General features: G+C 42.3%; 1 protein-coding gene across 2 annotated transcripts in view; it reads left to right on the forward strand.

Moving 5' to 3' along the window:
- fn1b (fibronectin 1b) overlaps positions 1-13,317 on the forward strand; it is a 40,722-nt gene that overhangs the window by 16,535 nt on the left and 10,870 nt on the right. Inside the window, exons 16-28 of one of the 2 annotated variants that reach the window (XM_037690223.1) lie at positions 435-563; positions 636-725; positions 801-995; positions 2,533-2,811; positions 2,892-3,155; positions 3,230-3,324; positions 3,690-3,858; positions 4,111-4,197; positions 7,753-7,944; positions 8,779-9,057; positions 10,376-10,567; positions 10,669-10,758; positions 11,528-11,794. In XM_037690223.1, the coding sequence (XP_037546151.1) occupies positions 435-563; positions 636-725; positions 801-995; positions 2,533-2,811; positions 2,892-3,155; positions 3,230-3,324; positions 3,690-3,858; positions 4,111-4,197; positions 7,753-7,944; positions 8,779-9,057; positions 10,376-10,567; positions 10,669-10,758; positions 11,528-11,794 (2,328 nt within the window). The remainder of the gene's footprint in view (positions 1-434; positions 564-635; positions 726-800; positions 996-2,532; positions 2,812-2,891; positions 3,156-3,229; positions 3,325-3,689; positions 3,859-4,110; positions 4,198-7,752; positions 7,945-8,778; positions 9,058-10,375; positions 10,568-10,668; positions 10,759-11,527; positions 11,795-13,317) is intronic. The other variant, XM_037690216.1, reaches the window with a different exon arrangement.

The raw sequence follows: 13,317 nt of genomic DNA on the forward strand, positions 1-13,317 counted from the left end.
TATGTGTGCGTAGACCGGCCACCCTGATCATTTGAGAAAACTTTGCTTTCTAGTTTTTGTATTGCTTAAAAGTATAGTTTCCTTAAATGTGGGGTGGCCAAAGATTAATCTATGGGGGCCAAGGCCACCATTGGCCACCCTCTGGCTCCATCATTGTGCCTGTGATGGTTAAAGTGGCTCCCTCCACTCGCCCCAAAAAATAAATAAAAACTCCCTCTGTTCTTCTCCACAGTGTAACTGCTACCCACTTGAATATCTTGCACCAAAAACATTTAGGTTTGTTTCAATCTCTGTACATTTCCAGTCCAGAAAAACACTCGTCTCCAGAACTACAAACGCTCACTACTCAAATCCCTCGGCGACGGAGGACATCGGTGGAGCTCTTGTTCACTGTGAAAACACTACAGAACTTTTGTTGTTTGGTGTTTCTGCAGATGTTCCTCGCACCACGACCTCCGTCACCATCAGTGATCTCCTGCCCGGACGCAGATATAACGTCAGCGTGTACGAGCTGCCCGAGGAGGGACAACCAAACCTGATCCTGACCACCTCCCAGACCACAGGTGGAAAAACACTCCTTTAGTCACATTAAATCCTAAAGCAAACTTTTCCTCATCATTACTTCCTTCTTCCAGCTCCTGATTCACCTACTCTGCATGCTGTGGATGACATCCAGGAGACCTCCATCCGAATCAGCTGGACCAAACCTCAGGCTCCAATTACTGGTAACAACTGACTTCCTGTATTTGTGCATTGTTTTTAGTTTTAGATGTTTCCAAACCAACTGTTTGTGGCTGCAGGTTACCGCGTGGTTTACGTGCCGTCAGAAGAAGGCAGCAGCACCGAGCTCATCCTGCCCGACTCCGAGACTTCAGTGACCCTGGTGGACCTTCACCCCGGTCTCCTCTACAACGTCAGCATCTACGCTGTGGAGGAGAACCTGGAGAGCGAGCCCATCTCTGTGCAGGTCAACACGGCCGGCTCTCCAAAACAAGGTGTGTGGTTTTAAACGAACAGTGAAGTTTCACGTTCTCCTTCTTGATGTTTGTAAAAAAAAATTAACCCCAGACCCGGAGCGAAGAGGGGACCTGGAAATGCCCTCTGTTGGTCCGGTTCATCAGCGTACTGCTTGTTAACAATCCGTCATATTTATTTTCTTCCTGCAGTGACTCCAGCAAAATAACAACAAAAAAGTTTCATTAGGGCAAAAATAACAAAAACGTCAAATTTATTATCGCACATTAAAATAGGCTTTACTTGTACCAACAACAAATGCTGTGTATAAACCCTAACGCTAAAATATATGCTTTAATTAAAGAGAACCTTTATTTTACTTTAGAAACTATCCTAACGTTGGGCTTGACAGAAGTTCTGTGAACGATTTTGATTGATTGACTGGATTGATTGACCTCTAAGACAGAGGTCATGGTTATCACTGGAACCAAGTGGACCCTCCAGGTTGTGGGGGGCGGGGGGTCTTTGCCTCTGGTGGAAGAGTTCGGGTATCTGGGTGTCCTGTTCCTGAGTGATAGTGGGATGAAGCGGGGGCTAGATCAACTGGGACCTCATCCTCAGTAACGAGGGTGTTGCTTCAATCAACCATGGTGAAGAAAGAGTTGAGTCTAAATTCAAAGCTCTGGATTCACTGGTCCATCTACGTTCCAAGCCTCACCTGTGGTCATGTGGTTTGGATCAGGACTGAAAGAACCAGATTCTGGATCCAAGCGGCTGAAATGAGCTCCTTTCTTAGTTGCTGGGCTCAGCCTTAGAGACCGGGCGAGGAGATCGTTTATTTGTTATATGCAGGTTAACACCAAGTCAATGAAATGTTCAGAATGAGAAGAACTGTTTCAAGTCTCCATCCATCCATTATCTTGACTTGCTTCTTCCTTTTTGGGTCACGGGGGTCTCTAGTGCCCATATTCAGCAGTCACTGTGTGAGGGGCGGGGGACATCCTGGACAGGTCTCCAGTCCATCACAGGGACACATAGAGACAAACGAGACGAACAACCATTCATTCTCTCTCACACACCTAGAGACAATTAAGAGTTACCAATCAGACTAACATGCATGTTTTTGGTCTGTGGGAGGAAACGAGAGTACCTGGAGAAAATCCACGCATGCACTGAGAGAACATGCAAACTCCACACAGAAAGGCCTCTGGCTGGGATTCGAGCCAGCAACTTTCTCGTTGGGAGGCAGCAGCTCTACCCACTGAGCCACCGTGCTGCCTGCAAGGAAACGCACAAGCTTTAAAAAAAAGAAAAAAAAACAATTTCCAACCAGTTTGGGTCCAAATAAGGCTTCATTTGAGTCAGCCATTAAAGGACCCTTTCAGTAAAGGCTAGACAAGTGTAGGTCAAAGGTCAAACTGTAAAAAAAAAGTGTTCATTTAAAAAAAGGGAAATATTCTGGGTCCAAATTTGGACTGTTGTCCACTGTTTAAAGACCTCCCTACACAAGATCTGAGGTTAATCCACAAAAAGACCAAAAGTTTGACTCTTAGTGATTACATTTTTACCTTTCCACAGAGGAGGTCCCGTCCCCAACAGACCTGCAGTTCTATGAAGTCTCAGATGTCAAGATCACCATCACGTGGACCGGCCCACCCACCGAGGTCACCGGTTACAGGGTGGTCTTCACCCCAATGGGTCAGGATGGCACCGAGCTCCGTCCTCTGCAGGTTCCTGTCTCGCACAATGCGTACGCCGAACTCGCCCACCTGCAGCCCGGCATGCTCTACCGCTTCTACATCTACGCCTTGAGAGGCGACGTGGAGAGCCGGCCGCTGGTCGGGGAGAAGTCTACCAGTGAGTGGCGTCATTCACGACACAACAAAACATCCTGAGATGTTCTTCTTACGTGTGTCGGGTCATTTTATCCCCTACAGAGCCCGATGCTCCTACAGACGTGCGTTTCTCCGACATTGGACCCGACAGTGCGTTGGTCCTCTGGGAGTCTCCTCGGGCCGTCGTTACTGGTTTTCGCCTTTTCCTGAGCATCGAGGGCTCCAGCCCCATGGAGAAGAGGATCCCTGGGGCAACCACCCGGTACCCCTTGAAGAACTTGCACCCCGACACTCGGTACACTGCCACCCTGCACTCGGAGCAGGACAACGTGCTGAGCGAGGGCTTCACCACGTATTTCACCACCGGTCAGCACGAACACAGAGAGAACTCCTCCAACATGTTTTTAATGACCAGTAACGTTTATCCTCCATATTTTCAGCTCCCCAGATAGGAAATGCCCCGCCTTTCAGCACTGAGGTCACTGACACCTCCATCATTGTCACCTGGATACCTGTCCGCAGGTTCAGCTACAAGGTAGATAACCAGATTCAAACAGTCTGTGGATATGATGTGCAATATGCAAAATAAACTTGCATTTATTGTTCCCTGTCAAGGAGCAGAGTGGGATTTGGAAATATCCTCAGATAGTCTGTCTATCTGTGCATGTTGTGAGCGTGATCATTTGAAAAATAAGTGAGATACAAACATCCTTTTGGGTGTGTGGCAACATCTAGGCGTAAGAAAGTTGCTGCTTGTTTATGCTTTAGTAATGAACTGCTAATATCAATTTCTTACTCTGATGTTTGGGGCAGTACTTGTCTCAGCAGCTAAACACATTTCCCCAAGCTGTATGTAGATTAAAGTTTGCGTCTTCAAGTTTCACGTCTACTTTTTTCCAGCTTTCTGTGCTCCCGAGTGAAGAGGGCGAGTCTCCCAGAGAGGAGACCTCCGACTCTGGACAGATCCACATCACTGGTCTGATTCCTGGAACTCAGTACACCTACAGCGTTCAGCCAATTTTCAACAACCGCAACCGTGGAAACCCCATCACTCGCAACGTTGTCACCTGTACGTAAATATCAAAGTTCATGCTCAGTCGTTCAGGTACAAAATCCAGTAATGGTCAGTCAGGTCATCTGGATGTAAATACATCATTCAATCTGAAAAAACAACTGCCAGTGCTCAACATTAGTTCGTATAAAACAGTTTGTTGTTGGTAATCAGGATGATGGACTGTTTAAGCCTTTCCCACTAGGTTTGTTTATGACCTTATGGCTACATGAAATTGAACGAGTTATTATCTTTTTATTTTTTGTGCAGCTTTGTCTCCTCCTACCGACCTCAGAGTGGTGTCCAGCCCGGACACAGGAGACCTAACCGTCTACTGGGTGGCCTCCAAAACACAAGGTAAATGTTGACTGTGCCCCCCACGCACAGCTGCTCAGTCGGCTCACACCAAGTCTAGACTTTGGCCTTTGAACGATATTTTATTTTCCTAGAGCAAATATACTTTCCTAGTATTTGGCACTCTCATTCCTCATCTCATGATTTAATCTCTTTTTTTTTTAAATCTTATCAATTTTTTTTATCTTGCTTCTCCTGCAGCAGCTTAAAAAAATACAACAAAACTTGATAAAAATGGTGTGCTATGATTTTGGTAGTGGTACGTTGTACGACGCAGACAAAATTCACAGAAAACTGCAAAAATTGTCCCCATTCATTTAACTGAACCAAATGACAAAACTTCAACAGAGTTCACACCTGAACCATCACTCAGAGTTTAAACAGGTCACAGAAAATGAACTAACTTGGCTGAACTGGCACTTTGAGATGCTTTTCTACACAACCAGGTTTGATGATTTTACCACAGGAAGTTCATCTTAGAGTTATGATGTCACACTCGAAATGTAATTGTCTAAAACTGATGGGAGACTGCGACGAAGTGAAGAGGCTTCCTTAGACAGATCACTTTTACTGAGAGTTTGTGTTCAGTGCCCTGAGATGACTTCTGTTGTGACTTGGCGCCAGGGCTTAATTTGTAAACTGATCGATGCCTGAACACAAACAATAGGTGGGCCAGCTGAGACGGGGGTCCTGGGGGTCACATGCTCACAAGAGAAGAACCTGACAAGTTGTTTAATGACATTAAATACATTTTATTAGCAAATCGAGTCCTAAAATTTATTCAACATTACTTATGTATTTACAAAAAAAACATCAAAATTGTGCTTTTGACAAACTCAACGATAAAACAAAAAATTTTATCAACGCGAAAGAGGAATCGAGGAGGCAGGTATCACTGCTTGCTTTGAGTTTATACTTTTTATCGTACGTGTGCTGTGGGTGACATGCGTCCAGTGTTATAAAAACAGCAGTGGAGGTGTCGGAGTTATTTATTTATCGTCTCAGCAGCAGAGGGGAGCAACGAAGGCAGTCATTTTTGTTCATAACATTATTATTAGTAAGCCTGAGAGTTGCCGGATCCGAGCAAACAGTTGCCGGAACGCACCCTGGCAAAACAAGAGAGTTCCCGGATTTTGTTCCGGCAGGATCAGGTTTATTTAAGCACCGCTTGGTGCTATATAAATAAACTGAAGTGAACGTTTCAAATAGTTTGCAAACACTTCTTGTTCCCACAACCTTTGTAGTATACATACAATTTATATATCAAAGCATAGGCAATTTTGTCTTTCACTCTGTGTGTCTCTCAGTGCTTTAGGATTTATGGTTTTCTCCCAAATCATCTCGGAGTGCAAAGAGTGCACACCGAGCTTCCACAGACTTGTTATATTTTAGTTTAAAGTATCAGGTAACGCTTGTTCTTAACATGTCATATTGTATTTTAAAAACTGTAAGAACAAAATTCACATGTCCGATCAATCAGTCTTCTGTCGCTCACGGTTCAAAAATTTACAAATTAGAGAATAATTTTGCACAACTGTTTGTTTGAGGCTTACTTTTCAGTACGTTTCTGTCTGTCTTGTGGTTGCTGTTGGGGAGTAAAGCCCCCAGTATACTCCCGCATATGTCAGTCCGTGCTTACCGGATTAGAGTCGAAGCGGACACATGCAGGGCATGTCCACGCAAAGCTCGATTTTTACGTACGCGTACTCGGTGTCGCACAATAAACTGCCCGGCGACGGACTGTTTTGTATGCGAACCAATGTATTAAATTCCCCTTCTTCATCCCTGATCTGGCCTTTTCGTGTTTTTTTTGCCAAAAGGAAGGTGATCTCTTCCTCCTCCGTTGATGTCATGACTGAAATGGTGATAAATGAAGGAATTTGTCACGAGCAAATTAAAATCAGGTCCAGTGGCTGCAGGAGGGTCTGGAGATTTCCTGGTGGACCGCGCTGATGTGTGGGCTGCAGGGCCAGCACTCCCTGTTTTAAAAAAAAAATAAATAAATTAAGAACTTTTTATTAACAACGTATAAACACAGAACACCGCTGCAGCTGGGGCTGCCAGCTCATTTTTTTTCCCCGACCTGTTAATCAATCCAGTTGGCGTGTCAGCAAATGACCAATCGGCGACCTCAATTTGTCCCGAAGGTAAACGCCCCTTGGCTGCGGAGCTGCTCTGCAGCTGCTCAGTGTGGACACTCGAGCATGAAGTCTTAACCCTCTGCGGACAGTGCGCACAGTTTCTGCGCGAGTATACTGGAGCCTTAATGATGCAGGTGTGTGGTTACCATGGTGACCCTAATGAGTCACTAGTAGCAACTTTAACATTGGTTTTGATCTGGGTTATCTTTACACTTTTTATACGGCAGTGATCGTCAATTAAAATTCTGAGATTTGCTTTAAGAAAAATTTATTTAGCTAAGGTTCAGAATATAAATATTTAAGTTGTCTTTCAGTGACTGTCATGATTATTTTCTTCACTCCATAAAGTTTTTTAGGTCTGTACCTCTTGGCTGACCAAAAAAAAAAAAAAAACCACAAGCCATTCGCAGAATTGCTTAAAAAGGAAGAAAAGCTGTGCACCTAAAATTAATTACCGTAAGACCGGGAAAAGCTGTGCTGCCTAAAAAAAATTACCGTACATTGTAAAAAAAAACAACAAAAAAAAAACGGTGTGGCCTAAAATAAACTGCTGTTGTATTACCGTAAATTGTAGAAAACCTATGCCCCCCTAGTTAAAATACTGTAAGTAGTAGAAAAACAGCACTGCAAAAATATATTAATGTACATTTTAGAGAAGCTGTGCCGTCGTAGTTAATCAGTAAATCAAAGAAATGCTGTCATGTAGAATGACATGCATAAAAAAATTTACCATAAACTGTAGCAAAGCTGCACAGCTTAAAACAAAATACTGTAAATTGTAAAAAAGCAGCGCTGCCAAATTAAATTACTGTAAATTGTAGAAAAGCTATACTGCCCTTGGTAAATTATAGTGAATTGCAGAAAGGCTTTACCATGTACAATGAGTTACCGTAAGCCTGGGAAAAGCTATGCTGCCTAAAAAATATTACTATAAACTGTAGAAAAACTGTGGAGCCTAAAACAAAATATTGTAAATTGTAGAAAAGCAGCGCTGCCAAAATACATTATCGTAAATTATAGAAAAGCTGTGCCGTCTAGAATGAATTGCCGTAAATCTAGGAAAAGTCACGCTGCCTAAAATAAAATATCAGTTGTGGGGAAACGTGCACAAGTCAAAAAAAAAAAAGATTTAAAACAATGTTATGCTATTGAACAGTAACAACCAGTCCTGGTTCAGACAAAACTTAATTTGGGTCCAGTCCAGTCTACCATTTGGGGGAACCCTTATGTACAGTTGATACATCAACTTGTACAAATTTAATCTTAAATTATTATAAAGTTGTATTGGAATTTGGCGCATTGGCAACCTTTAAAATGTCTTCAGAAAATGTTTACTTCCTCTTTATTACACGTGAAATGGTAAAACCTCTCGACTTCACATTGATCCTCATGTTTTTTCCCCACTTTGTTCCTGCAGGAATCTCGGGCTACAGAGTGACGAGCACACCAACCAGTGGTCACAGAGGAAATTTTCTAGAAGAATTTGTCCCGGAGCACAAGACCTCGTGCACCCTGGAGAACCTGAATCTGGGTGTGGAGTACAACGTCAGCGTGTTCACCACCAAGGGTCACGTGGAAAGTCCACCGGTGTCCACGGTTGTCACGCCAGGTAGAACCACCGGGGAAAGGCATCTTCTATTCACAGATGGGTCTTCAGAAAGAGTCCAGCTAGTTAGACTTAAGTCCAGCTTCAGATAGTTTCGTCTCCTGTTAGTTTGATCGAGTTTCATCTGTTGCATCAGTTGGCCCTTTGTTGCCAGAGTATCGCCACACCAAATAATTTCTACAGTGAAGCTTTGTTAGTTATCTAACAAGCTAAATGAAAGTTGTTTTACTTGGACATTCATGAATCTGAAGGTTTCTTTAGGATCCATCCACTTGGTCAAGAGATGTTTTGCTAACAGACAGGGTTGACTCCCAATAGTTAATTGCAAATTTTGAGCAAAGATCTTGTGCTTGAATTATATGTTGGGGGTCAGTTTCAGCTACTAACACATAAAATCTCAGTATCTGTAAAACTGAGTTGTAATAATTTTGGTGTTTGGCTACGGTTGATAAGATGTGGTGGCCATCTTGACCTTTTTAACCAAAAAGGTAATCCGTTGTAGTTTGTCATCTAATGATTGCTTTTTGGGAGTTTCATTCAAACCTGTCAAATGTTTTATGAAATATTTTGCTAGCTGACATTTAATCCACTATCATTGTCGACTAATACGATCACTGTCTAACCTACATGCATGAAAATCACATTTATTTATTTATTAAGATTGTTTATTTAGAATGGCTAAAAAATATGTAATTGCCTGCAATTTGCTCTTTAATTGGAAATGTTTGTAGTTATGGGTTTGGCATGGCTATGATGATTATCTGAATGCTTTATTGGTATTTTTTTTATATAGTATTTAATTTTGCTTGCACTTTGCACCTGGTCTAACCCTTCCAGAAATCCCCACACCAGCTCACATTGACTTTGCTGACATTACCCACACCACCATCAGCCTGCGCTGGATCCCCCAGAACTTTACCGCCTTTACTGCTTACCGGATAACCGTAGTCACCGTAGGCGAGAGCCTTCCCGTGTTTCAGGACATGGTGAATACAGCTGATGGTTTTTACATGATTCATGGTTTGGAGCCCGGCGTGGAGTATGTCATCAGTGTCAGCTCAGTGACAGAGGACGGGGAGAGCGAGCCGACCACTTACTCAAAGCAAACGCATGCTGGTGATTTTATTTTTCACTCCGTCAGGCTGGTTCTGTCATCTGAAAGAACCGGGGTCAGTTAACGTGTTAAAGCAGGGCATCTTATGTCGTCACAGATGATCTTGCATGGTAAAATATGTTTGTTTTCTGGTGCTTTAATGTAGTTTAGAACCAGAGAAATTCTTATAATTTTCTGCTAGAGTGCTGACTGACTGCTAACAGTTGCTTAAGAAGCAGAAACTGAGATGTTAAAGTTAAAATAAGCACAACTCTAGCCAAATGCTAAAAGAAAGAAAACACTAGCTAAATATTAAAAGTAGCTCAACTAGCTTAATGCTAAATGAAGCAACACTCTAGCTAAAAGAAGCTAAACTTTAAAAGAAGCTAAACTTTGGCTAAATAAGCACAACTTGAGCTAAATGCTAAAAGAAACAAAATACTAGCTAAGTGTTAAAAAAAAAAATCGAAACTCTTAATTACAAGCTAAATAATAAATAAATACAATTCTGGCTAAATGCTAAAAAAAAAAAAAAGCAAAACTCACTTAACGCTGAAAGAAGCTAAACTCTAGCTAAACAATAAGAGTCTAAACTAGCTAGACGCTAAAAAAGCAAAACTAACTAGCACACCACTTTATTTAAAAAGCACTTAAAACAACAACAAAGCCAAACAAAGTGCTGTACTAACTAAATGCTAATAAATTTGTGCCTAATTGCTAAAAAATGCAAATCTCACTAAATGCCAAAAGAAAGAAAACTAGCAAAATGCTTTACTGTATGTTTTTCAATAGGGAAAAAGATGTTTATAAAGTAAAGCATTTGGAAAAGTATAAAAATGACAGAGTCTTAGCACCCATCACCTGAATGAGCTGAATGTTTTGTATTAATAGCTAAACAGCACAAAGTATTCAAAAGTAGTTAAGTTGCAAAAACGCACAGAAAAATGTAAAACAAGAAAACACTAATGTGAACTCAAGAGTTCGAACTGAGTAGTGGTGCACAAAGATGCCATACTGCCATAACAACACTTAGGTTACGCCTGTACATGATTTGAGGAACTGGAAGAACAGGAAGTTAATGGACCTCATCAAGTTTAAAGACCTTCTAGAAACTTCAGCACCACTTAAAAAAAAATTAAAAAAATCGGTGAACATGTGGATTTATTTGAGCCTGTACTTAACAAAAACAAATGTTTCTGTGGGTGTTTGTTCCCCCCGATATTCTAAATTAAATTCATGCTCCAACGAGTGCAGACCGATCTAAGACGTTTCTGTTGAAAACTGAAAATAATAAATGTTACCTTGGCTTGGTTTTTATCTTCAAATCTCTGCTTCCTCCAGCCATGCCCGCTCCAACCAACCTGCAGTTTGGAGGCGTTGGACCCGACCACATCAGGGTGACGTGGACGATCCCCAACATCGCCACGCCAAGTCAAATTTCCCGATTCGTCATCCGTTATCACCCCGTCGCCACGGATGATGATGTCAGAGAAGTTAATGTGGGCGGAGCCACCAACACCTTCCTGTTGCAGAGTATGATGATGTTCAGAGATCACTGTTCTGTATTTTTACCCAGCATTCCTTGCGTGTTGATCTGACATGCATCTGATTATTATTATTTTTTCTTCATAAAGACCTGCAGCCCAACACGAAGTACCGGATCAGTGTGGTGACGGTTTACGGCGACCAGGAAAGTGAACCGGCCACAGGAACTCAGAGCACAGGTGAGTCAGAAGCGTCTGCCCCAGCAGGAGTCTCCATGAGGGTCTGAAGGTGGAGCAAAACCTGCTTTTGTTTATTATTTACTTTTAAAATCTAATAAAATGTCATGAAAATGACAAGTGTGATGTATGTTGGAGTTTACGCTCAGCTACTACCACTACAAATTTTAGCTTGTTGTAAAATTCAGTTCAGTTTATTTATAAAGCTCCAAGTCGCAGCAGAAGTCATCTCAGGGCGCTGAACAGAAACATTCATATATTAAAACTGTCAACTGTAGCCATTTTGGGGCTTTCTAATGGCAGTTGGCTGTGGCGGCCATCTTGAATTGTACTGACTTGACTGGATTCATTAATCTAATACATATCCTGATGCATGCTCAATAATCCAGGTAGAAAAATCTAAAAAAGTTAAATCTGGTCCTCTGGACATTCAAATAAAAAAACAAAACAAAGCAAATCAACAAAACGTTTCTACATTTTTTTTGTTGATTTGCTTTGTTTTGTTTTTTATTTGAATGTCCAGAGGACCAGATTTTTAACTTTTTTAGAAATCTAATACATAATTTCTGAGAGTCTTATTAAAGTCCATGCACTGGCTCATGAGCCATTTTGCTGACTGACAAATAAACAAAGGCAATTACATGATCACCCATAATTGGACCAATTCCATTTTAAAGGCAGTTTTTTAAGATTCATTTTAATATTAAGATTTTCATGATTTCCTAAATATGTTTCCAGCTAACTCAGAACTTTCCAAAACCCTCTCTTCCAGTTCTGGACTCCCCGACCGAACTGAACTTCGTCGACATCCAGACCAACTCCTTCACCGTCCACTGGCTGCCTCCCAAAGCCACCATCAGCAGCTACAAGATCCGCTTTCAGAAGACGAGCGGCGGGCGAGCCAAGGAGGAACGGCTTCCCCCCAACAGGAACCACTTCACTTTTACCGGGCTGACACCGGAGACCGAGTACATGGTTTACGTGTTCGCCATCAGCAACAGTCAGGAGAGTCAGCCACTGACTGGAACCCAAGCCACCAGTGAGTTTCCACTTCTGACACTTTAATCCTTCATTATGTTTATGCTCAATGTTTGAACGCTTAGTCAACAGTTTTTTTTAGTGTTCCCTATGCTTTTAAGAGCTCTGCTTACTTTGTTCTTTTAGCCATTTTATCAAAACGTTTGGCTCATTCAGGAAGGACGTGGTTGCTGCGACCTTTGGTTTTTGCAACTTTTACACATTTTTATATACTGTATTTTCCACCGTACACGTCGTACCACCTTATAAGTTGCATCAGTCCAAATATGTCTAATAAAGTGGAAAAATCCATAAATACGTCGCTTCGCCGTATACGTCGCTTCGCCGTATACGTCGCTTCGCCATATACGTCGCTTCGCCATATACGCTGCATCTATTATGTGTCACCGGCGACGCGTCGCTTTGTTACGCGTCACCGCTGACAACACGGAAATGTGGGTTGGCGGTGTCCAAAAATCGATTGACTGTCAAATGGCGGCTGCGGGAGCGTGCACGGGAGAACTTTAACAAGATTAACACTTAAAAACAACTATTTGTTTGCTTGAAATTATTGTAAAGCTGTGTCTCAGTCTAACTTCTCCTTAATAAATGCACTATGACGGTCAAATCATCTGCATTTTCAAAAGCCGATAAGTGGAAGACGTAGGTAGGCGCGTGCACAAGAGGACTCGCTGCACATTTCTTCAAAATTTAACAAGATAACCATCTAAAAGCAATTATTTGTTTGCTCGAAATTATAGCAAAGGTGTGTCTCAGTTGAACTTTTACTTAATAAATGCACTTCAATGGTCAAATTAGTTGCATTTCGCCGGGGCGGCGCAGTGAAATGAAGCTGTTTTGACGGTTGCTCTAAGCAAACTGGACGAAGCTGGCAGGTTATAACAAGCTGATTGTGTCATTAATAGCCACTTTTACCTATTACATGACACAACAGCACACCATACCACTCTAGTGCCATCTAGTGGCTGAAAATGGTAGTGTTCAATGTTTTCAGTCAGAATGAATGAAAATGGTCATATCTCAGCCAAATGGTGGCGCAGAGATTAGAGAAGGTGGGCCTGTGATCGGAAGATCGCCGGTTCAAGCCCCGGTACTGACAACATCAAAAATGTGGGTGGGGTAGGTGAAGCACCCACACCTGCACCCACCCTCATTCGTCCCACTCTGGGCCCCTGAGCAAGGCCCTTAACCCCCACCATCTGCTCCTCGGGTGTCCTAGATGGCAGCTCTCTGCTCCACACAGAGGGCTGTGGTAGCTCGGTGGTCTGTGGTTGCGTCAGGAAGGACATCCGGTGTAAAAAAAATAACTGCCAAGTCTTCGTGCGACTTGGTTCACTGTGGCAACCCCTAAAATAGGGAGCAGCCGAAAGAAGAAGGAGGTCATATCTCAGCCAAAAATTGTTTTATAAATATGGGGAAAACATAAATAAGTTGCTTTGGCATATAAGTCGCAGGGCATGCGAATTATGCAAAAAAAAAAACCTGTGACTTATAGGGCGAAAAATACGGTATTTAGTTTATATT

The sequence above is a fragment of the Nematolebias whitei genome, chromosome 2 (assembly GCF_014905685.2).
Source record: "Nematolebias whitei isolate Nwh7 chromosome 2, NemWhi1, whole genome shotgun sequence".
Taxonomy (NCBI): Eukaryota; Metazoa; Chordata; class Actinopteri; order Cyprinodontiformes; family Rivulidae; genus Nematolebias; species Nematolebias whitei.